The following is a 25,619-nucleotide window of genomic DNA, read 5'->3' as shown; positions in this document are numbered from 1 at the left end:
TATATGATGATGTTTTAGTTGTGCATGTAATGTTGGTGAAGATTAACTACTGTCCTTTAGCTGGGGATCCCCCTGAGCCATGCATTGAGAACCACCATTAGTAATTGGATTGTGCTGGCTGTATGAATGGGAATCATCTTGGCCGTCACTGTTGTGTGTTGGGACAAAGAGGTCCCCACGCTCTGTCAATTCCCTCTATCTGGTATCTCTCTCTCTCTCTACCTCTCCAACCTTGATCGGCCTCTTCTCTCGTTGAATGTATTCTATGCCTCCATTCTTTTCTGTTATCCCTGGATCTCCTCTCCTAACATCCTCGGGTGGGAAGATGCAGGTGTGACCTCTCCCGCTTTCTCCCTCCACCTCTTCGTGTTCACAATCTCTTTCCTTTTCGTCCTTATCTCATTTCATTCCCTCTCCATCCCCACTCTACGTCCCAGCAGCACCCCACCCTACCCCTACCCCGGTGCCCTCACTTTCCAGTCCACCTCCCTTTTCCTCCATACTTTTTTTCTTTTTTGCTGCAGCCCCCTCGCACACCCCTTAGTTGCTGCAGCGCACGTCTCTTAAAGGCACAGGCAGGACTGATGGGTGCTGTTGCCGTGGAGATAGAGGCACTGGTATCACCAGCATGTCTGTGGGTTGGTTGGGCGCACTGAGAGACAAACGGACCGTGTGAGTGAGTGCACCAGAAGCACTCGTCAGGCAGGCTCAGACTGTTGCTTCTGATTACATTCTAACACTTACTCGTGTCACACTGGCGTGTTGCTCTTGTACACATGAATTCATTTTGTCTCTTTATTTAATGTTTACAATTGGCTCTTTCCCTCTATACGAGGAATGCTTCATTTATAATCTGTCCTATGTCTGTGTCGCGCTCACGCTGTGAGCTTGTCTATCGGTTATTTTTGGTGTGCGTCTGCCCTCTTATGTCCCACCTTCCTAACTAATGCTCTCTCTCTCTCCCCCTCCCTCCTCTCTCCTCTCGCGCTGCAGGTTTACACGGCCTGAGCATCTAGGCAGCAGTGCCAAAATCAAATGCGGTGGTTGCCATAGTTACCAGGAGTCCACCAAACAGCTGACTATGAAGAAGCTCCCCATCGTAGCGTGTTTCCATCTAAAAGTGAGTGTGTCACACCCACGCTGCTGGTTCACATGATTGGCCCCGCAGACAGCTACAATTTGATGCTCCAAGAAGATGCGTGTTGCCTGTGCATGCGTGCACACACACACACACACACACACACACACCTGCTGTCGGGCAGAAACCTTGTATATCCATATTTCGTTTTCGTAAATAAATGCTCTATTTTGTCATACTACAACACAGTGTCACACCAAAGTAGCAAACATAGCCGATCTACAAGCTCACACCGTGTCTCCATTTGTGTGCTTGTAGAATGGCAATTTGTTTTTTGTTTTTCTGTGTGAAAGTGGCTCAGCCTGTGTCTTTATAAATATTGAACCAAAAGTATTAACAAGCGCTTGTGATTGAATAATTTGATCCATCGGAACACAGGTTATTATTTTTTTCCATTTCCTGCTAAATAAACCGGTTTGGACGTGCAAGGTTTTGCCCATCAGTCGCGACATGCATGCATGTGTGTCCCATAATTCGCTTTGCTGGTGCAAGGATTACTACAGTCCCTTCTCCTCCATGCCTCTCATGAGCCCCGGGGATGGGATGGTAACGCGTTGCGCAGTCCTCCTCCGTTGCCCCATGTTTTATTTAGCATTCGGTATTGGGATCCTTCCTATAATCTATTAATGATATTCATGGGAACAGGCTGAGAGCGCATCGTCTTTAGATTGATCCGTGCCTGTTAGCGTCTTGTCTTTCACTGTCTGAATGTGTGAGTTGACGACAAGGGTCAACAAGGTGCATCGCATCTTTTATTGTTATTTGAAAGGCGACACAGTAAGGACATCGTGAAGTGCATATTTAATATTTAATATCCCCCTTTCTAGCTTGAACATGCCTCCCTCATATAATCGAAAACTGCACTCGGACGAAAATACAGTGCTGGACAGTGGCCCGGCCTGAGGGTAGCTACCCTGCCTAACTATCCTTTTCACTCTCTGTCCACACAACATTGCAGCGTTAAGGGGGTCTGTAAGAAGATAAATCCGATTGACTCCCATGAAGTATTTTTTTTACATGAGCACCGAGTAAAATTACAAGAATAAGAGTGTTATTCTGCCACGAATTATTGGCATGAGAAAACGTGAGAAATGATGTACAACTAAAGCGGTGTGTCATGCTCTCTGTCTCCAGCGTTTTGAGCACTCTGCTAAACTGCGGCGGAAGATCACTACCTACGTCTCCTTCCCTCTAGAGTTGGACATGACCCCCTTCATGGCCTCCAGGTGAGCTATCGATGACGGATGTTAAATGTTGGGTTTTCTTCCTATCCAGCGGCTACATCACATCATAGCTACGTTCAAAGTCCATCTGATGGCCCAATATTTCGCCATTTAACTTCTAATCCTAGTATTCGGTTGGCCAGTATAAATGTGGCTCTGCATGATTTCCCCATGTTTTGTGCATAATACAGTACGCGCATGAGAGATGATGCTCTTCACTGGAGTAACCAAAACGCACACCAAATATTTGCTGTGGGTTGAGCGAGCAGCAGTGCTGCCCCACCCACCCCTGCGTGTAGCATCCATTGGCCTCCATGGGCCTGTCTGTACAGGTGTCTGTGACGATACACTCCTGCCACCTGGTGGTGCTGTAATGTGCCTGCATAGCCATTCAGCAATTGCAATGGGTTGGTTTACGACCGTCATGTGGTTTTATTTTTCCAATCTTGTCTCCCACAGTAAAGAGAGCAGAATGAATGGGCAGTATCAACAGACAGTAGATGTTCTAAACAACGACAATAAGTAAGTACCTTTTAGACACATCCGTTAGTGATCATGATAATGTGGTGATAATATCATCACAGCTCCATTGTCAGCCATTAAGCTTTTTTGTTTTTGTTTTTAACATCACAGTAATAACACTCTTCTTGATTGATTCTTTAATAATTGTTTCCATTTTTGCACCCACTAATGACCTGGAGCAATCCTGCTGTGATTTTCCCCAAATGAAATCAATTTAAAGCGCATTAAAAGCTGTGTTCATTTTCCAGGACATTTACCAGGGCTTTGCAGTCTAATAACACTGGTAATTTCTTTGCCCATGGCATTGGCCCATTTGTGTCATTTTGACAAGACTTGCCTTGTACTTGGCATCATGTGCTTGCAGATTATTACTATAGCATTCTTCCCCCTCTCCTCTGTGTGGACTTTTGAACCTCACTTGTGGATTGTGGCAATGGTTGAAATATGTCCAGGATTGTTATTGTTGTATTACATTGTGTTTAAATAGTTTTTGAGCTCTTCTCGTGTAAACCAAACCCCAATCACCCTCCCATGATTTTGCATTGCCAGGTATTCCTTGTTTGCGGTGGTGAACCATCAAGGCACACTGGAAAGTGGCCACTACACCAGCTTCATCCGCCAGCACAAGGACCAGTGGTTCAAATGTGATGATGCCATCATCACCAAGGCCAGTATCAAGGACGTCCTGGATAGTGAAGGGTAAGAGGACCAAACATGGAGATATGAAACTGACAGTTGATGTTGAGGGATAATAATAGGCAACTGGGTGGCGCTAGGGTAAAGTTACCTCTGTCACTGTGGAGACTGTGGTTTGAATCTTCCACGCTGCATCCAGCCTGGCTGGAAATGAACACAATGAGCTCTACACACACAGATTAACTCTTCTTACTTCCGGGCCCCTTCCCTACTGCGAGCATGGTTCCTTCCTCGGGTTGAGTACATAGTGACGTAGAGGGTGAGCTGTGACTGGCCAGTCGCTGTGATTGACAGCCTACACCTAAATCTAACCCTAATCTCAGTTAAACTATACCTAACCCTAACCTTAACCTCTGTAAAACTATACCTAAACCTAACCTCAGTAAACTATACCTAAACCTAACCTCAGTAAACTATACCTAAACCAAACCTCAGTAAAACTAAACGCAGTGGCTGGGGGCGTTTCCAAGAACCCGGAAGAACGACGGAATCCGCAGAAGATCCCCTCCTCGCTTCCCTACTTCCTTCACAGGTGTTACTGATGATACAAATAATGCTCTGTTCCATTTAGATTACAGTGGTTCTCAAACTTTTTTATTTCAAGGACCCCCCATAACTCTGACGGTGTACAAATTGAACGCTTACAGTAAGTTTTAATAGCGGGCGACAGCCAGACGAATTTTCCGGAAGTGCATTATTTGTCTATGGGACCCGGCGACTACCAGCAATAGCAAAAAGTGGGCGGGGGAAAATATACAAATAATTCATTTTTTTGGGCGATTGGGATTGGTCAGGCTGCCTGTTCGGCAGGGAGCAGAGTTGGATAGGATAGCATGTTCCTCCACTTGTGTAACTTATGTCCTCTCGATGAAACTGCTCTCTGTCAGATGGAAAGACGCGGGCGGGCAGCTGTTGGCATCACATGGGGACTGCATGGGGGAAGAGACAAATTATAATAACGATTGACCATAAAAAAAACAATTCTAAGTGGCTTTCCTTCTTCTTCCTGTTCTTTGTAGGTATCTGTTATTCTATCACAAACAGTTTCTTGAATATGAGTAGCCTTACCCAGCAACCGGTGACCGCAGAGAACCAACGCTCATCGCGAGAAAGAATCCCAAGCGACTCGGGGACAAGACAACAAAACACACAAACCTACTTGAAACTCTCTTTGACTTACACCGGTCTGACCCCTCAGTCAGTCTCTGCCCACCCACCCGCCCGCCCACCCACCCACCCACCTCAGGACGGTGAGTCGATGAGAATAAAACAGACTGGTGAAATCATGCAACCTTTCAAAACAAACGACAACGAAGCACTGAGCTACTTCTCGGCATCTACTTGACAAAACTGAACAGAGGAAGAGGAGGGAAAGAGAAAGAGTTGGACGTGTTCAGTTCCAGGCATGTACAGTGTGGTGTGTGTGAGAGGGGTTCCCTTTCACTCTCTCTCTTTCTCTCTCTTTCTACCTGTATATCTCTCTCCGTCTGCTGCAGGGGGGCGGGTTCTAAGCGTATGACTGACGGTCCTCTGGATTGGGCACATCTGGATTTTGACAGTATTCTGATCTTTGTTTCTGCCCCTCTCCCTACACGCACGCGTGGCTCGCGCACACTCACACACACACACACACACACACACACACACACACACACACACACACACACACACACACACACACACACACACACACACACACACACACACGCATGCATAAACACAGACATGCATAAACACTCTCTCTCACACATTTCTCTCCCATGGTGCTCTTGTTTCAAATGACCAAGCATTTAACTTATCATGATGGGGGGGACTGTTGGTTGTCATATGCATACAGAACTGAATGCAAAAGAAGAAAAGAAAAAAAAAGAAGAAAAAGACGCAAAGACGAAATCAAGGTGTTATAAACTTTGAAAGGACATTTTTTTTGTAACAGGTATGATTTATGATTCTTATCATTTGTGAATTTAGTTATGAAATACTGTATGAATCTAGTATACATCTATTTTTTAAGAGGACAAGGACACATGGGAGAGCTTGGATACGTCTATCTATGCCAGTTGCCGGGGAAGCGCTGCCATGGTAACTAAACGGACTTGGACCTGAGCGTGCCCGTGTTCCATTATTGTCTTTTGTTGATCGTTTTGTTTTTTACGTCTGAGTCGAGAGGGCAGGGAATTTCTATTTTTTTAGCAAGATTTTGAATTTTGGTTACCGTTGCTTTCGGTGTCCACATGTCCTATATTTTTTCTTTTTGTTGCAGTGCATTCATAATGTCCCTTTGTGTTGTCCTGGTACAGAAAAAGGATTTTTGTTTTTGTTTTCTTGGGGGGGGGGGGGGGGGGAGGGGGGAGGTCGGCGTATTATTCTTGCATTCTTGTGAAATTGTCAGTATAAAGATAATATGGTTATAAAAATTGGCTCTCACTCTTTAGCTGTTGATGAACTGTTGTGAGCTGCGGGCTTCCTAGGGGCATTCTGGCAAAACACACTGTATGCATGGCCTTTAAGGCTGAGTTATACTTGAGTGTCTGCCTGCACCGAAAATAGACTATCTTAAAGCTCACGTGTGTGTCACAGTGCGACATATTGAGCTTGTAGATCTGCTATTTTTTGGTGCGCGACACTGGCGCACAACTCGAGTATTACTCGGCTTTAGGATAAAGGTCCTGTACTTGTGAGAACGCTGCAGACCATTCTCATAAATAAAAATAAAAAAACACCTTGAATGCTCTGTGCAAATTGAAGCCCCCCCCATAACAACATAGCATGTGACAGACCCCCATGAATCTTACTCGCCCTCGGTAATGCCTTCAGGCTTCCAGAAGACGCCACGGTTTCCATCTTAAGCCCAATTCATATTTCGATATATGACCGTGTCGCTCGATGAAATATTAATTGGACTTCACGGTTTTTCCCATTGACCGTGCTTTTTGGTACTGAGCCACAGTAAAGTCCTCAGTCTTAGTTTATCTATTCGTAAACGGCCGCCCAGACCAAGCACTATAACGTTAATTATGTGAACATCCGCTTGAGTTTTAAAATGATATATTCATAGTTATCGTGCTTGGTGTGGACGGACTGTGGACGGCCCGTTACTCTGCTGAGGGAACAAACATTGGGGGAGGTCAAGGGGTGAGGTATAGAAGAGGGCAAAACAATTTGCACGTATGTGGGCACTGTGTGGCCACCGCTTGCCTCTGAATCCATCAGTGTTAACTTCTCCATGGCAACTGTGTGGCTGGCGGAGAGACCAGTGTGGCTCGTGGTGTTTGTCGCCTCTCTCTGCAGTGCAGTAAACCTCTGTTCAAGACAGTATGCTGTCTACAGTTTGATTCTAGATAATACACATGCATACCAGGGTGTTGTGGTCTGTTTTATGTTTGAATATCACTGGTTGTGTATGTATACAAAAAAAAAAGGATTAAAAGAACTAATGGAAAAAACTAAATCTATTCTACTCATGTATAAAATGAGAGGGCCTTTACCCATCACAAAGTAATGCCGCAACACCCGGTTGTTTAGCTGCTCTGTAATTGAAAACAAACATGCATATCCTCTGTGGGGTCTGCTGCTGAACCTCTTGAACCCTGAGCCACAGGGAAATAATGGTGGGGTTGGAACCATAGAATATTAAAAGAAGAAGAAAAAAATCACACACTTGGAATGGTTGCACCAAGGCTTTGATGTACTGTGGTGGACATTCAGGGATGCAGCTGAAACGAAAAGAAAGAGGACGGCTTCATTGTCCGTTTCAGTGATTAAACTCAGAACAAAACTGAATGTGTTTTCTGCGTCTTCTCTTTTTTTTGGGTAGTTTGGTAGTATATGTTCTCGGTTTCATTTCACTGTATATAATCGTTATTGGATTTGGTTAACAGGAGTTAAATTAACATCTGTCCACTCCTTGTCCTGAGTAGGGATGCAGATAACCAACATAAACAACACAATGTATGCTTACTAACAGATAAATATCGGTTAATGTCCGTTTATTTGCAGATACTGATATATATATATATTTTTTAAAGATATTTTTTTGTGGCTTACGCCTTTATTGATTTTTTAAGGGATAGAAAGTAGGCTGACAGGAAACGGGAGAGAGATGGGGGGATGACATGCGGTAAAGGCCGTGTCGGGTCCGGGAGTCGAACCCGCGGCACACCGCGACTGGATCACCAGTCCGGTGCCCAGACCGTTACGCTACGGCCTGGGCCCAGATACTGATATTGACCGATGGCAAATATCAGCCAATACCGATGTGGCCGATACATCTGTGAGTCCCTACTCCTGAGTGAAAGCAGTCATTGTACACACTACTGTACTTAACTTCTGAGTGATTGTGGATTCTGCATGTAACTGTGGCGCCACCAAGTGGGGCAAAGCAGGAAATGAGAGAGTGGGAGAAATGGTCCATTTGTATGTTTTCAGAGTTGAATGAACCTTCAGGATTTTAGTGTATTTACTTTGTTTTAGCAGAAATGACTTTCCATATAGCGTAAGCCGTAAATCATTCAGACCCATTTCGTAGTCCTAACAACCACTACTAGTGGTTTATTCAAATTGATAATGTGCAAAACCTGACGGCACACCTTTCATTTGATAAACGGCATTGGGGAGGGGGGAGTGTCTACTTGACCTCACAGTTCAGTGGAGTGGTGGTGATTCCACCGAGGTTTATGCAACATGTTCCTGTTTTTACTGTGAGCTTATAGATCTGCTATACAGTGCAGTGTGTATTCATTGAAAGTGAGAGCTACACACACGCATCGTCAAAGGAGCATGTGAGGGGTTCTGTTAACATTCATTGTTTGTATTGAAAAGAAATGGCTTCAGTTGTTATGGTATTGTTAAGATAAAGGACAGATCTATCATATGCTGTATCTTACCAGTGAGCAAGACTTCACCATCTGTGAGATTACAGTCCAGGTGCTGGACTGACACAGCTAACTCCCTGGATGCGCTGTACAGCCAGAAGAGCCCCATCTGCAGACAGGCCGGCCCACGGCCCCTACTATGCCAAGTAGCACCATCCCAGCAGGACCCATCAGGAGGAAGATCAGATGCTCCCCACAGTCACCAAGCTGCCATGTGAGCCAGTATGCAGGGCAGAAGGATGTAAAACAGTGCCATGTACTGTGGAATTCTATTTATTATATGCACGATGGTAAACTGTGTTGTTTGTCTTTTTCCTAAGGGGTTCAATTCAGTTTAACGTAACTCCTGTTCCAGGCTAATAGCCACCACCATTGGCCCAGTCGCCCTGACCATCAACTTCTTTCAAGCTAAAACAAATGTCCAGATTGGATGACGATTACCATGTTGATGTTCCAAACTGGAGAAAGCCAAGTTGCCACTAATGTGCTGCTAACTGTTGAGTCCTTAATAGTGGCGTAAAGTTTCACCTCCATACAAGGAGACAAATCGTGCTACAATCAGAATGTCTGTGTCTAATGATGCTTTTTTTCCCTACACCTGTTACACACTTTAGTTGAATCTACTTGGTGGTACCTTCATGGTAAACTTTTATTAGATGTTATAATTGAATTACCTTATATTGTATTCATGTATGCACATGCATATATAATGAATTTTAAACAATTCTGGATGATATGGAATACTGAACAAGCTTCACATTTTGCAATAACTTCCTCCTCTGGCCGCCCCCAGATGTCTTACAGAAATCTGCTCTGGCTACAAGAGAGGACCGTCTGTGGTGTACCAGTCGAGGTGTCAGTCTTGTTCCTGCAATCTTCCCTCAGGAATACTTGGTGCTCTTTCCAGATGCCAGATTGGTCTCAACGATGAGGACGGTAGCATTAACCTGGAGGTCCGGTGACTCAGCTCTGCACTTCTGTCGGCCCTGGAGGCTTGGTAGGTAAAAAGTGCCAACAGAAGTGATCAGCTAGGAGTTGGCTTTGGTGCCACTTATAGTGACTGAGCAATGGAAAGTGTGAGTTCTGAATGAAGGACCATGGCTAGCGTGGAACACGACTCCAAGTGAGGGAGCAGTTTTTTTTGGGTGCTACTCTGGGCGGTGAGGAAGGCTACATTGACCTTGACGGGTGCAAATAAACTATTCCTCCAGTTATCAACATCACACACACACACACACACACACACACACATACAAATAAATTATATTCCTTAGTGTATTACAATTCTGCTGAATGTGCTCTTATCAATGCAATCAATCAAGCACCTTATCTTCCCTCAACTCCATGTTCACTCTCTGTTAGAGTTGGGGTTGGGTTAGATCTGAGATTTGCTCCCAATTATGGCTTCACACGCACACATTTCCATATCGACTCACATTTAGCACAGATGGGCTACTCGAATGTAGCAACACAATTTGAAACTGTAGCAAAGGTTAGCCACATTGTTATTAATGCACAACAATTGAAATTAAACACTTGAGGGCAAAATAATTTGCACGTATGTGGCCACCGCTTGCCTGTGAATCCATCAGTGTTAACTTCTCCATGGCAACTGTGTGGCTCGTGGTGTTTGTCGCCTCTGCAGTGCAGTAAACCTCTGTTCAATCAGTATGCTGTCTATACACATACATACCAGGGTGTTGTGGTCTGTTTTATGTTGGAATATCACTGCTTGTGCTTGTAAAAAAGATATTGGGCTAATTACAACACCCGGTTGCTCCGAAATTGAAAACAAACATGCATACATATCCTCTGGTGGTCTGCTGCTGAACCTCTTGAACCCTGAGCCACAGGGCAATAATAGTGGGGTTGGAACCATAGAATATGAAAAGAAAAGAAATCACACATTTGGAATGATCACACCGAGGCTTTGATGTACCGTGGTGGACATTCAGGGAAGCAGCTGAATCATTGTCCATTTTTACTCTATTGTTTGCTGTCTTTTCTCAGTTTTTACCTCTTGCACCCCCAAAATAGTCATATTTGAACTGGGACCACCCCCCCCCCCCCCCCCCACACACACACACACACACACACACACACACACACACACACACACCCTGATAAGCACTTGGAATGCCCTCTTAGCTCTTCCTTGGCTTGGCTCCCACAGTGTCTGTGGGCTCCTGACACAGTGCCCACGGCCTCATCCTTCTCTCCCTGTCCTTGACTCACAGGAGGCCCTTCGCCCATGTGACATCAAGTACCATTCGTTGCGTTCTTATGTAGACGCCATCCAGGGCCTTTTTCCTGCTGTACTTTATGTGGACACGTCTCTATACAGCAGGACTGATTTTACTGTAGCCACTCTCTCATCATCTCATCTCTCTCACTGTCCCATCTCAGATTTCCGCAATCTCCTCATCCCGTACGTGGCTTTCCAGGCAAACCCCCTGCGGACCTTCCGATCCTGTTACATCGAGACGGTACAAGCAATACGATATTTGAACTACCCCGAGCCCCTTCCACCGTATAAATTGTTTTTAAAATCGTGTACTGGCCTCCTCAATTCCATGTGTTAGGGCAGCCATGTGTATGCATGCTTGGAAGGGAAACAATTACCGTACCTTGAATTTGTCCATAATTGTCATTATTGGAATTATAGCAAATATACTGTAAAACCCAACGTTAATTTAAGTCGGAGTGTGATTTTTTTATTATAAAAAATGACACCCCAAGCATTTTGTTATACGTACCCTGCGATACATAGTCTTCTCTTCTGATTGTGGACATTTAGCTGTCATGGCTTTTGGATGTCACTGTGGCGCCACCATGTGGGTCAAACTAGAACACACAATGAAGGAATACAAGCCACTTAACACAACCTGTGTGCCTGTGCGTGTGTGCATGTGCGTGCGTGTGTGTGCTATTCTAAATTAGACTGTGCAAGAAAAAGCCAGATGTCATGTTTCACCAATCCCCACAAATTCCATTTAGTGAAATGTTTTAAACTTTGCACATAAAAGGCCACTCTTCTGCTTCTGCACAAAGAGATTAATGTGACTCATTATTTATTCTGTCAGTTCTGGATTGTTTAGCTCCTTGCATGTCTTTGCATAAACATCCCCGGAGGAAATTGAGGATAACACACAGAGAACACGATGCATTTTAATGAAACCGACAAAAGTATTTCCACGTAAAGCGAACAAATAAAGTCTGATATCCGTGTGACAACAATATATCTTGTATGGAATATTCATTGGCAAACACAACAAATAGCCTACTATAGAACACTGAAACAAGACACACCAATAAACGCTTTAAATAGATGCTGTTACTGAAAAAAATTAAAACTCTTTGGAACAATTCTACAATATGTGGATTTTGTTTTTAAATGATTATTCATTCAATCAAGCTATATGATCTCCTATCTGGGTTAAAGGGATATTTCACTTTCATCATCTACCCAGGCTCAACACCCCAGGCAGTTAAGTTGCTTGATTCAGTATTTAGATATTTGATATTCATTTTATAAAACCCATTGTAACTTCAAACTCCATTTTAACCATGATAGATTCATTGTAAACACATGTTGTCCATGGTTCTGGTGACTCATACTGCCCTTATAATATGTGAGGGGCTGAGGTGTTTTCCATGAATCTAACATGGTTACATTCTGCTAAATGCCTAAATTGTAAAAATTGTTAATGGAGTTTGAAGTTGATTGATTGAATACTTTATTGGCAGAAATGTACTCAGTACAGGGTACAGTCAAACAGAAATGTAATCAGTACAGGGTACAGTCAAACACACGTCCAATGGGATCACCGAAAATAGTCCTTGCAGTCTTGTTTCCATTCAGGTCCTGGGTATTCAATTCATAATCATGACATGAAAAATAACAACAAATCAAATCTTCATAAAAGGTCAAAATACCAAACATATGTACAGGTTGAGGAACAAAGAAGGGGTTATAAGGAGGTGGGGGTAGTCACTAGACTGGGGGGGGGGGGAATGATTTCCTCTCCCTTTGGCATGCTGAAAGTTGGATTTTCAGGCCTGTTTTAAGGACGCCAGGGATTAGCATTTTTTGAGGGAGGGAGTCGGGGCATTCCACACTTGGGTGGCAGTGCTGTAGATGGTAGAATTTGCCCATGTTTGTTTTGAAAGTGGGTGGTACCAGATCGTTGTTCTCGCTTCCTCTTGTATTGTGGCTGTGGGAGTCGCTCACTTTTGTTTAGGTAGTTTGTCAGGTATGAGGGCATAGAGGGCAAATCTGCATTTACAATTTTAAATGTCAGTCCCAATTTCAATTGCTTAACTCTGTTTTCTATACCGGACCACCTGACCCTATCAAAATGGGTTGCAAAAAGATGGGTCATGGGCCCCAGACCAAGGAGTACTCTAATTAGTTTTGTTTTGGGAGGTTTGTAGCTTGGTCTTTAGTGTCATAGGGATGTTTGAGAACCAAGAGGTGCAAGCATAGTCAAAGTAGGGCTGAATTAGGGCTCCCGCTAGAGTCTTGAGAGCACTTTTGTGCACTGGGTTGGGAGAGGACTTGGTTCCTTTGATGTCAACCACTTGTCCTCTTCCCTCCAGGTAGGATTTCATCCAGTTTAATGATGCACTATCAAAACCGATCGCCTTCAGCTTGTCCAGGAGAATTGAATGATTTACAGTGTTGAATCTAGTGGGCATGTGTCCGTGGAGTGGGATGTTCTGAAGCCAGGTTGGAATTCAAACAGCAGTTTACGCTCGTCTAAGTAGCTGCTGATTTGTTACAATGGGTTTGTATAGGAAGGGAGAAAGGCAGCAAAATAAATATCAAATATCTAATTACTGAATCAAGCAACTTCAAAACTGTCTGGGGTGTTAACAAAAGCCTGAGTATGATGAAATGACCCAACAATGTTTTGAAAGTGAGAAAAAATCTCTTTAAGCTTTATAATTTATTGTAAACTGTCTGCAGCCTAAATTTCACTTTGTGAAGCAACGACAAAATGCAAAAGATGTACTTGATCTCACAGCTCAGTGGAGAGGTTATTTTAATATTTACAAACCAGAAGCATAATTCATAATCCAGAGAAGGCACCGTATTAATCAGAGGCTGCTAACCAGTCTTTCAATTGGACCAAGTCTCTGGGTCATTGTTGCTATGCAAATATAGGGTGACTGGAGGCGAATCACATGAACTAAAGTGTTCATGTTGTGCAGGGTTAAGGCTACATAACCAAAGGAGCGTGTGAGGGATGACACGTGTACCACTCTAAAAAGGAAAATGTACTTGATCTCATATAGAACTCATTTTACATTACTTTTTTTTGTTTTGTTTTGTTTTAAGAAAATATTTTAGAAAAGTGAAAAAATAAAATCATAGCACGTCCACACATTAGATTAGGCCAATATCGGCCAGGGATGTGTAAAATAGAGTTTGAAGTTGCATGGGCTTATAATCAAGAGGGTTGTGTCTGATTTATGAAATTAACATCTAAATATTTAATCAACTTAAGAACTGTCTGGTGCAGGCAACCTGGACAAAGCCCAAGTAAATGACTATATAATATACTATACTGTATAATATAGGTGTGGCCAAGGGTGTCGTATTACTAGAACACATTAAACGTTCTATACTGTATCTCACCAGCATGGTGTAATCGTTGAACGTGGGACGCGACAAAGTGCATACATTAATCAACCAAGTGCCATTTGAGGATTATGTGTGGAGACGGTGACTGTGTTGATCAGTATAAGGAACACTAGAGTACCTCAGGGATTTGGGGGTCAGTGTTCTAGCCCTTCTCAAATATTCACCTTTAAGACAGCAGAGCAGACAAAACATTCATAGCATAATGAGCTTTGGTCTCTTTATAGGCGAACAATTGTCTAGTTAAATCTTAAGAGTATAATTATGTGAACCATGTTACCGTAGTGGTTCAAACCTGGGTGGTTAAGAAACGGAAACACGCTCACCATTATTTCGTCAAAACATATAAACTATCTGTGTTTTTTTCCCCCCACAGACACTATACAGTAGGCTATATGATATACAGTATATTTATATTTATGTCCTCTCGTGACACACAGTATTATTCTAAAGCACAACTCTGCATGCACTTTGCTGTTGAATTATTGAGTGTTTTGCAGCCAAGCACATTTACATGTAAATTACAGCATTATAATAGCACATGTTCTGCAGCAGTTCAATAAAACCAATAATAGAAAACAGATATCCAGTAATCTCACATTATATAGCTTTCCTTATCTATCTTGAACATTATAAAGGAAAATGTACCTCAACCCAATATAAATTACATCAAGATTTACATTTTAGCAGCATTTTTGGTTAATACAAAAATAATACAGTTCAGAACAACTCTGAACATAAAATGTAGCATGGGACTAAATATGATGCTTTAATGTACAGTATTGACACATTAATATCTTTTAAAAGTTTAATGTTATTCACACGTTTGCTGACGACACAATCACTGCAGTAGCTGAATCACAAACTGGCGAATGATTTTAAACGCGTTGTTTAATGGGTAGAGAATAACAAATTAGTACTGAACACTGAGAATATGGTCATATGCACCTACAGAAAAAGGAATAGATTAGGGCCATGGAACTTATCTTATGGAGGGGTACAGATAAATGAGGTAACGGAAGTCAAACTACTAGGAATTAAAGTGCAAAACAATTTATCATGGACAGCTCATACCACAGATATCTCTAAAAAGGTAATGCAAATGGCAGGAATGGTTGGGCGAATTTCAGGGCTTCTATCTGAAGAGACATTGAGGCTAATATCCCGTAGTCTGATTTATAGTCACATAAACTATTGCTGTGCAGTATGGGGCAACGCAGCTCAGACCGATATGAGAAGACTGCAGATCACTCTAAACAAGGCAGCTAAAATGGTCTTAAGATGTGGGTATGAAATAGGCACAGGTGAACTGCATAACAGAATGGGATGGCCCACAGCAATTAGCATGCATAAGAAAACAGTCTCTTGCATTGATTTCTAAAATAAAAACATCTAATAGGCCCAGGCCGTGGCATAACGGTCTGGGCACCGGACTGGTAATCCAGTCGCAGTGTGCCGCGGGTTCGACTCCCGAGCCCGACACGGCCTTTACTGCATGTCATCCCCCCATCTCTCTCCCGTTTCCTGTCAGCCTACTGTCTGTCCCTTCAAAAATCAATAAAAAGGCGTAAGCCGCAAAAAAAAAATCTTAAAAAAAAAGAAAACATCTAATAAACCTAAACATAAAGAATAAATTGACATTAAAGTTTGCGAGAAACATCAGGTCAACACGAGATCAAGACACAAAGATAATCATGTCCTACCAAAAATAAAAACTAGTATGGGAAGCCGATCTTTTATTTTTAGGGCAGTTAAATTATGGAACTCGTCATAGCTGGGATTTCTTTTATTACCTTTGTTTTTATTAGTTTTAGTTTCTGTGTTGGTATGCGGTCAGGTTTTCAGCTGGCTCAGGGAAGAGGCCGACCCTGCCATGCATAGTCCACTATAGATAGGTGTATGTACTGTACAGTATGTCTATAGGCAGGGGGTGTGTGTGGATGTATGAGTAGACTGAGGATTAGAGGTATAGGTACTTTTGTTACGCTGTAATACTTGACTCCCTGTTGTCTTTTAACATCAGCGTAATTTGTACTGTATTTTTGAAATGCAATGTATTTTGTAATGTAATATAATGTATTCTGTAATGTTTTCATTTATTTCTGACTGAACTCTTGGAACATTTGACGAAAGGCCAAAAGTGATCAAAATAAAAATCAAATTCACATTTAACTCTTAAATAAAACCAAACGGTGCTTATTCACAGAAATGCAGCTCTATTACAGAAACCCAGTCATTCATGTGGCTAACAGTCTTTACATCAGGGGTATTCAACTGGATTAGGCAGGGGGCCACAACTGTGTGGGAAGTTTGTGGTTTCTCAAAATGCATTTTGTGCTCAAAAAGATGTATATATACCGGTAATACATTTGTGCACAATAATGAGCAGGATAATATATGTCTATATAGACATTTGCTACCTTAGAATAGATGTAGACCTATACAGTGCATAAACATAATTGCCATGACATTAAAGGACCACTTCACCACTTTTCAACCTATCTTCATATAATAGGTCCTCACTAATAATCATGATAAAATGGCATGATTTATTTTCCTACTCAGTCTGTGTCTCATAGGAGGGCTGTGGGCAGTTTAGAAACAGTCTTCCAGTGACATCATCATTAGGCAGATTTTTCTTTAAACAAGATTTTTCTACAAAAATATTTAGATTTTCATTATCGTGAGAACGACGGCTTCCATTTTCGCATTGCAACTTTTCAGGACTAGAAAGCCTGCAGTTTTTATTTGCTTGTATTCCCCATCGATGATGTCACTGGAAGACGGTTTCTGAACTGCCCACAGCCCTCCTATGAGACACAGACCGAGTGATTATGATTATTAGTTAGGACCTATTATATGAAGATAGGTTGAAAAGTGGTGAAGTGGTCCTTTAACGGGCGTCAACGAGCACCAGCTGGACGGACACACATGCGCGCACACGCACACGCACACACACACACCCACACCCACACCCCTACCTGCCCTCTGCAGTGCTCTATAGTCAAACGTCTAAAGTGACTGCTGTCTGTCTCATTTCTCTCCAAAAGCCCTTGAATATGATGGAATGTGATTAATGATTACTGATTCATATCACACACACCATACCTGTAACTTTCCTTAGCCCTAAAAAAAAGTTTTCAGGGGCCACAAGGGGGTGTGGCCTGCGGGCCGCCAGTTGAATACCCCTGCTTTACATCAGGTGATAATTGAACATCTTAGTTGTTAGATTTTACTCTCTACTTAAGAGTGTCTATCTCTACTTGATGACGAGTATGTTTATGGTGTCACGTTACCTGAAATAGCAGATCTACAAGCTCAACAACGGGTTGCAGCACAACATCATACAGCAAAGTATAAATCAACCTTTTGGGCTGCATTAATACAAAAATACCAGGGTTGTATCTACAATGTTATTGTTGCATGATATTTGAACACACAATGTTCTCATTTAATTCCACATGAGAGACTATACAGACCTGTGTCAACCTTGTACACACTCCATACACACTGTTTGTGTATATAGTCCTTGAAAAATCCATATCTCCGAGTCCAGAGTGTGCAGTTGACTGTATATTGTCCTTTCACTGTCTGCCTCAATACACTGAGAACAGCCTGTACAGTTTTCTAGGCAAGCACAACACACATCTGTATGAACTTATGAATATGTTAACAATAGATGTGTGCACAAGCAGCGCAACACAACAATGTGTCTAATTGAAAATGAAGACGGATACATAACATGCACTTGTATCTCTTTGATTTCCATTGGATCTTTGTCGTATTTGAACCCCTGGTTTTGATGAGTATTTGTGTCGGGATGGACACCGCTTCCAGGCAAACACCGCTTCCAGTTGTCGTGTGTGCGTGTGAATTAATTCTCAGACTGTTTCAGATGCTGGTCTGCAAGTCCCCGTTAATCTGAGTACTTTGAGTCTCTGTGGGGTCGCTCATCATGCGAGACTTATCCTGGCGGCTGTCGGTGCGCTCGACCTCGTCCAGCCCGCCCACCTTCTTCAGACACAGCACGTTCTGGAAGCTTTTCTTGAAGTTCTCAGACAGGAAGGCGTAGAGGATGGGGTTGGCGCAGCTGTTGGCGTAGCCCAACACCACCACGAAGGCAAACGTGCTCCTCAGCGCGGGCGTGGTGCTGATGCTGCCCGTCACCGAGGTGACGTTGAACACGTAGAAGGGCAGCCAGCAGAAGACGAACACCGCCACCACGATGGACACCATGCGCGTCACCTTCCGCTCCGAGCGCTTCCGCTTGCTCGAGCCCACGCGGAGGCCCGACGACTTCACCTTGACGACGATGAGCAGGTAGCACAGGCAGATGACCACGAGGGGCAGGAAGAAGCCCAGGACGAAGGTGTAGAACATGAAGGCGGTGTAGTAGGCCTCCTCCGGCTCGGGCCACACGATGGTGCAGAAGCAGCCGTCGGGCTTGGTGATCAGGCCGCTGTAGACGACAATGGGCAGGTTGACCAGGAGGGACACGCCCCACACCGCCAGGTTGACGGTCTTGGCGGTGCGCGGCCGCCGCCAACGCGTGGAGCGTATGGGGTGCACCACGGCCAGGTAGCGGTCAACGCTCATCACCGTCAGGCAGAAGATGGAGGTGAACTGGTTGAGGGAGTCGACGGTCATCACCACGCGACACAGCGCGGCGCCGAACGGCCAGTGCACCAGCGCCAGCTGGATGGCGATGAAGGGCAGGCCCAGCATGAAGAGCACGTCGGCCACGGCCAGGTTGAGGATGTAGATGTTGGTGACCGTCTTCATCTTGGCGTAGCGCAGGATCACATAGATGACCAGCGCGTTGCCGCCGAGCCCCACGGCGCACACCAGGAAGTACAGGCAGGTGATGACCGCTGTGCTGGTCCGGTTGAACGTGCCGTCCGGGAAGTTCTCGTTCGGGTCGGAGTCGTTCGTGCCCGGCACGAAGCTGTCATACATGAGGGGCTCCGTCAGGTTTGGGGGCGATGAAGGGAAGATCCAGGGATCCATGATGCCGCCTCAGTCTCTCTCTCTCTCTGCCTCTGTGATATGAACTATGGCATCCCACCTATACACACATCGAAAGGATAATATCAATACTGCACGGTTGTTAAATGACGTTAATTGTGCCTTGTGTGAACTACACTGTTCGCAGGATGACAGATGTGGCTGGACAAAACCCCATCCTGGATACCATTGATCCTCTGCATTGTAGTCCAACCCTGACAGACTTGTGGTAATGATTGTTTGATATTGAATGAGAACAACTACTCCCATTTAGGTAGCGGCGTTTATTGTGTGTCACCTTAATTGATCTGACTCGAACGCGTGTGTTTTTGTAATTTTACAAAAGTAGGCTACAGCAGTTGATTGATTGAATGCGATATGCAGTACAATAATAAGTGCCTCAACACAAAGGTTTATCATCATGTCACAGCAGCACAAGCTGTTCCATAACGCCAAATGGTTCTCATTTCGTATTAACTGAGATTAATATGGGCTGTGGGCTCTGTTACACCCAAGTATAGCCTGATGTAGTTGTGGGTTGGCTGTTTCTTTGTACAGTGGTAATAAAGCCTGATTTATGCTTCAGGTTCAAGGTTGTATAGGCTACTTTATTGTTACATCTTGTGTACCTTCTTTCAGACAATGCAGCAGCTAATTCAGCGACTAAGTGGGCTGTCACTCGACATAAAACAACACTTTCAAATGGGGGGGGGGGGGGGGACGTTTTTTTATTTTATTTTTTTTTATGCCTTTTTGCCTTTTTGCCTGTAGCATATGGCTAGATCTGAATGTAGCCTCGGTCCCAGGCTTACTTATCTGCGAAAAGAAAAGCCTGGTCACAACCTAAGGCAGAGAAGCTATCGGCGGTTGTATCCTCCGGAACAGCCGTCAAATGTATTTCCCCCGGATACGATATTTTCCCGAGCAATCACAACACTTGTTTCATTCGCGGAGAATGTAAACTGATTTGTAAAGCATCAACGATTTCACTTCCGCTAAAATCCCGCAACTTCCGTTGATAGTCTTTTCAGCTTAGGTCTTGCCCAGGGTGATCTGAATGCCCTACAGTTACGAGTTCAACCCTGTGTAATGCTGCATGTAAAGTAACGGTGGAACTATAAGGTTATTCTTAAAGGTTTTATGACATTCATTTTCATTTATTTTTTATTATTTTTTATTTTTTAAGGTTTTATGACCTCAATTACACCCAAAAAACCTGAACTTTGAACATTCAGTGGATTTTCTGTGGTCTGAAGTTTTCTTTGGGGTTTGGACGCCTTTTGAGCTACAATGAAAACAGGCAACACAGTGAAAACAGTGACATCTGCTGGCAAATCCCATTGACATATATGGGATTTGCAGGATCTTACATCACAATCTGCCGGCAAATCAGAGCAAATGTTTGAGCCAGAAAACCCCAGATCACAGAAAATCTACTGAATGTTAAAAGTTAATGTTTTTTGGATGCAATTGAGATTAGAAAACCTTTTTTTTAATGTCACAATCCCTTTAAATGTTCACAATGTATTGAGGGCTGCAGGGTACAGTGCAGTGTAAATTCAAATCCATATCATAAGTAATTGAATGACATGATTGAAATTCAAATCAGTGGGACTTGATTGGATCAACTGAAGTGCTTGTCCTTGCCAACACACAAGAGGCAAGGGATGCTTCTTTGACAACCTAGCTGCTATAATGCTGATATCATTAAGACATTTTTATTATGTCAGTTTGTCATTACTTTCCATGGTAGCAAGCTGTCATACATGGGCACCGCCTGCAGTTTTGTTTTGATAGAGCCAGATAATGCCTTATGCTTTGGGTATTATGAGCCAGCTAGGCTGGTTGAAACAAAGCTGATAAGTTTTTTTTTCTTCAGATTATCATCGACGATGGAAAGCAGGACCCCAACAGCCTAAATGATATAGAAATGGACTCAATCACAAATCAACAGTGCGTGAGTAAATATGGGTAAAACATTATTGTATTCTTGTTATTAAATATTTGTGTGGTAGCCATATGTTATTATTCAAGGGATATTATTGATTTGCTGTTCAACAGGTTCTCTCTCGACTAACACACATACATCATTTCCCCATAATGGCCATTAAAATTCAATGATGCGGTGTTCTCTAAGGCTAATAAATAGCCTGTTGAATTATCTTAGAATTTCGGTTTAAATAGTAAATAGCCTACAGCTTTTACGCCCAATTGCTTTAAACGAAACGCCCGTGATAGGTGGTGGAAACATTTTCATTTGTCTTACCTGCTACGTCCTAAATACAATATTGGCACTCTGGCTATATTGGTGTGTGCGGCCACTTTCTTGTTTTTTCAAGATTTCCTCTGCTGACATGGAAACAATCACAGAACGGTGTGTCAACGGTGTATCAATTATGTGCGCAAACAATAGGTGGCACAGCCATTTGCGTTAAAATTGTGTGTGAAATAAACTGAATTTAATAGCATAATAAATTAGGCCCTATAATTTATCTGAGGAGGAAAACAATTGGGCATATGTAATAATGTAAATGCAGTAGGCTATAGAGTCCTAAGCTTATTTATAAACAAATTGTAACTAGAACGTTTAGATTCACACTAGATTCGTTATTATGTATTTGACCAAACTTTTTGCATGTTGTGATCCATGTGAAGGATATCGATCTGTTCATGCAGGCTGAATCGGAGTATCATCATGTAGGCAGGCTGTAGCCTGACGTTCCTTACCTCCAACTTGTCTTGAAGCGATCTACTGAAGAACTTCAGCTGTTTCAGAAGAATGGCTATTTATAAGTTATGATCATGAAAAAAAGCATTTAGCCTCAAACCGATGCAGTAGTTGTCGTCTCCAGTCGGAGCGCGAAGTGCAACAGCCACAGTCGATGTGTGAGTTTTCCTTCCGTGTGAATATTCCCAATAGTCCTTCCCATAATGAAGCTACATCGTCTATACGAGGAACACATATGTGTTCCATATGGACCTAACAAATTAAACATCCTAATAATACAAAAAAAATCGCCTTTTGGCACTGCTGTGCTGGCTGTGATGGAGAAGAGGCGCTCTTGGTGAGACGCGCACAGCACAGTGACTGCTTGAGAGAGCAGCGCGCGCTGGTCGAGCAGAGCTGCGCACACATTTTCCTCTGGAAGTATCGACGAGGTTGTCACTTCACCATACCATATGGAGCTAGCCTTCTATCGTCAGCCTGCTGTGCTGATTTCAATATAGTGGTTCTCAAACTTTTTTGAGTGGAACAGCAATTATGTCCGTGTTCACCTATGTGACGTTAACCCACCTATGTGACTGAGCACCAGTATGAGTACCAGTAGGGGCGCTGTTGTGCTAGAAACAGAGAGAGATAGTGCTGCACTGTTCCATGCTAAAGAGAGAGAGAGGAGGGGGGGGGGGGGGGGGGAGGGGAGTTGCACCACTCAGTTCACACAGGTGTGATTCTTTTTTAATTCCAAGGACCTCCCATGACTCTGATTTGGTTCCATTTGTAGCCTAATTCTGCAGTTACAGACTGCTATAAGGGTCCATTTTGAAACCCCCTTGAGGAACCATTGCAATAGAGCATATACGGTCAACTGTACTGTATAATCCAATTTTAGCCGTATTACAACTATTCAAGGCTATAGCATCACCTCAACTATGGGTGTGTTCGGAAATAGGCCTACCGCACCGGAGCGCACTCTCTTATTAGTTTACATTGCTCAGTGCGCTATTTCCGAACACACCCATATCTATAGGCCTATTCACAGCATGCGCACACTTGAGCCGACAGGTGTGGCCAAAGGAAGCTGATTCCCGACGTCTTTCCGTCTTTTTAAACAGCTGGTGGATGGAAAAGATGCTCCGCGGCAGGTTGCCGCATCGGCCAGATTCCCGGAAAAGCTTGCCCCAGTGCCCATACCCGAGGCCGGGTTGGCAAAAGGGCCTTTCTGTGTGGAGTTTGCATGTTCTCCCCATGTCCCCTATAGGTACCCTCACAAAAAACATGCAGTAATCCTGGTCTCTAAACTGTCATTATTTCCCTTTGCATCGTGAACGTGGAAGGTAACAGCAGATTGTATTCTGATTCTGACACAAGGTATTTTGTATTGTGTTCATATGGTTGGAGCGGGCCGCTGTGCTGTGCTGCGCTGCGTATATGTTTTGATAATCGGCGCCTTGCCAGATACATACAGTGTGCATGTAGTCTATAGCTACAGTATGTCTTTTCTAATGGTTTCTTTCTGTGCCATATTAGAGAGGCCACTGTGTGCGCACCATGTTTAGTGGCTCTGTTTGACATGCTCCGTCGTTTGACATGCTCCGTATTTGAACACGCTGCGCACCCGCCCGCCCCCTGTTAGTCTTTCATGGGGATATACAGTATCTCTAACTATAATTCACTCAATGTCTGAATGAATGTCTGAAACACTGCCGTAGCTCCTCACTGGCTTTTCAGGCATTGACCAAAATATTACGGTCTTAACGAAGCCCTTTTTTCAATTTGACAAATTATGAATGAATACTTAATTTATTAGTGCATTAAACATTCCACTCCCGCCCTACCGTCACCTGCATCACACGCCACCGTTGTCGGTGTTACCCCACTGTCATGCTTCCTCTGCTACAGCCGCAACACTACAAACAGTGGCCTATACAATTTTGCGAGTCCGGCAGGGATGAGAGTCCGGCAGGGACTCAGCTGGGGAGAGGCGGAAAGGACAGCCCAAAACTGCGTTGGATGGAGAAGAGTCGTCGATGGCCTATGCTCCACTGGGAGCGATGGAAGTAATGCAGTTTTGCGCCTGGCCCAGCGCCACGACACACTGTCTGTGATGCCCCTATTTCATCTGCTGCACTCAGTGGCCAGAAGTGTAACATTCCACCAAGCGGGTGAGGCTTCGTACACACATAAAGAACAACTGTGCTGTGCTCTGCCTGTGTTTCATGCACGTCCCAATGCTTTTTCAATGAATGTCACGTGGTTTCACCAAACACTTGTGTTTGATTGCCTCCCCTCCCCCATCACGCACAACTGTTTGGTCATACCACGTGACTTCCATTGGAAAAGCATTGAGGCGGCCATGAAACACGGACAGCACAGAGCATGTTCGTCTGATATGTCTGTACCAACTTCCAAGCCTGAAACAGCACAGGCATCCTTCTGGGGAGTGCGTGGCACTGTGGCAGACAGGCAGATGGCCATGTCCTGTCTGAAGTAGTTAAAAGCCAAGGACAATATGTTACAATAGCCTACAAAAGCCTGTACTGTGCAGGGCGCTGCTGTGTGTTGTGTCAAAACCAACTCTGGGACGTGTGCCGTGTGTGTGCGTGTGCGTGCGTTGCATGTCTCAGCCACACAGACATATGTCAGTCCAAGGAATACACCCCCCCCCCCCCAGGTCCAGGGAATGCTCCGCAGAGTCAGACCACTTGCCTAATAATATTAACTTTGTGGCGCCTTCCCAAGCTCATCCGGTAACAATTCCCTCCCAATCAATACACATATAATGTTCATATATTAGAACGGGTAAGGACTAGCTAATTACAATGAAAGAGTTGAATATTCTTTCAAATAGGCCTATAGTTAATTAGCTAATCTTAGCCCCCAAACACTCATGGATGGAATGAATCTTGTTGCTCATCAAAGTGCGTATTACAAAGTTACAGGCCTCTATTAGATTAGGAAAAAGGGCTACTGACAGCTGTCAGCATGATGCCTGCCTCTGTACGTGACTGAAATAAAAACTGTCCCTATTATGGAAGTGCGAACGGTGTGCACAGCATTTTATTTTATTCTCTAATAGTGTGCACCAGAAATGCCTTTCAACTCTGACTAGTGAGAGTGCTGCAGTGAGTTGTTATGACTTGGCCATAGGTTCACTCAGCAGTTGTTTACTTTTCAACATCTCTGATTGATTTCCTCTTTGTTTCTCTGTCCCCAAAGACCAGGTCAAAACCTATATAGGATTGGACTATCTGAAAGGCTGGAGGGCTTTTAATTTGAAAGACCTGCCCTGGTATCAAAATAATGATAAGACAGGGTCAGTTATCAGGATACTGTACCATAGCCTGGAAGGATGATTCAGATTGCTCTGCGATTGGCTAGTAAAGTTCATCAAGTAGCAAGTATAGTAACATTCATATTTGTATACTTAAAATAGTTGGATTTATCTTGCCGCCTTGTCTACTAAAAGTAGCCTGCAGGAGAGGAGCTTTCACAGACCTGTTGTTTGTCATGATGTCTGATGTGGATTTGGTTGATCCCATTCCCAGAAGGAAGTTAACGTGTTTTGGTGTTTGTCTGACCAAGGTTTCTGTTTCCCAAATTAAAGATTCTGCTTTGAAATGATTAAGTGCAAGGGAGCGAAAAATCAGCAGCTCACTTCTATCCAGCACTTGAATTATGTCCTTATTGTGCCAATATAGCGTGGATTGGCTCCAAGCGCCCTTGGGTGACTGTGATTTCTCTTACATCCTTCTACTTTGTGCACAATACCTAGGGAAAGCAGTATTTTCAGCAGGCA

The 25,619-nt window shown here is 43.6% G+C and overlaps 2 protein-coding genes across 6 annotated transcripts in view; one reads left to right on the top strand and one right to left on the bottom strand.

Annotated features, from left to right (window-relative positions):
* Positions 1-7,342, top strand: part of LOC310869017 (ubiquitin carboxyl-terminal hydrolase 22) — a gene marked incomplete at its 3' end in the record, with an annotated part of 41,839 nt that extends 34,497 nt beyond the window's left edge. For 4 of the 5 annotated variants that reach the window (XM_083779589.1, XM_083779588.1, XM_083779587.1 and 1 more), the window contains 5 exons: positions 994-1,120; positions 2,273-2,364; positions 2,821-2,883; positions 3,433-3,582; positions 4,599-7,342. In XM_083779589.1, coding sequence (XP_083635715.1) covers positions 994-1,120; positions 2,273-2,364; positions 2,821-2,883; positions 3,433-3,582; positions 4,599-4,641 — 475 coding nt within the window. Of the gene's footprint in view, positions 1-993; positions 1,121-2,272; positions 2,365-2,820; positions 2,884-3,432; positions 3,587-4,598 lie in introns of those variants that run through there. The other variant, XM_083779590.1, reaches the window with a different exon arrangement.
* A 10,646-nt stretch (positions 7,343-17,988) lies between these two features.
* Positions 17,989-19,104, bottom strand: LOC310868426 (somatostatin receptor type 2-like; the record flags this gene model as incomplete). Its single annotated transcript, XM_083778875.1, has 1 exon — positions 17,989-19,104. One exon carries the CDS (start codon positions 19,102-19,104, stop codon positions 17,989-17,991), a length of 1,116 nt encoding a protein of 371 aa, XP_083635001.1.
* Between the last annotated feature and the right edge of the window lie 6,515 nt (positions 19,105-25,619).

This window comes from Protomyctophum parallelum (genome assembly GCF_964188405.1).
Source record: "Protomyctophum parallelum genome assembly, chromosome: 13".
Classification (NCBI taxonomy): domain Eukaryota; kingdom Metazoa; phylum Chordata; class Actinopteri; order Myctophiformes; family Myctophidae; genus Protomyctophum; species Protomyctophum parallelum.
This window is presented reverse-complemented; position numbering and strand designations above follow the sequence as displayed.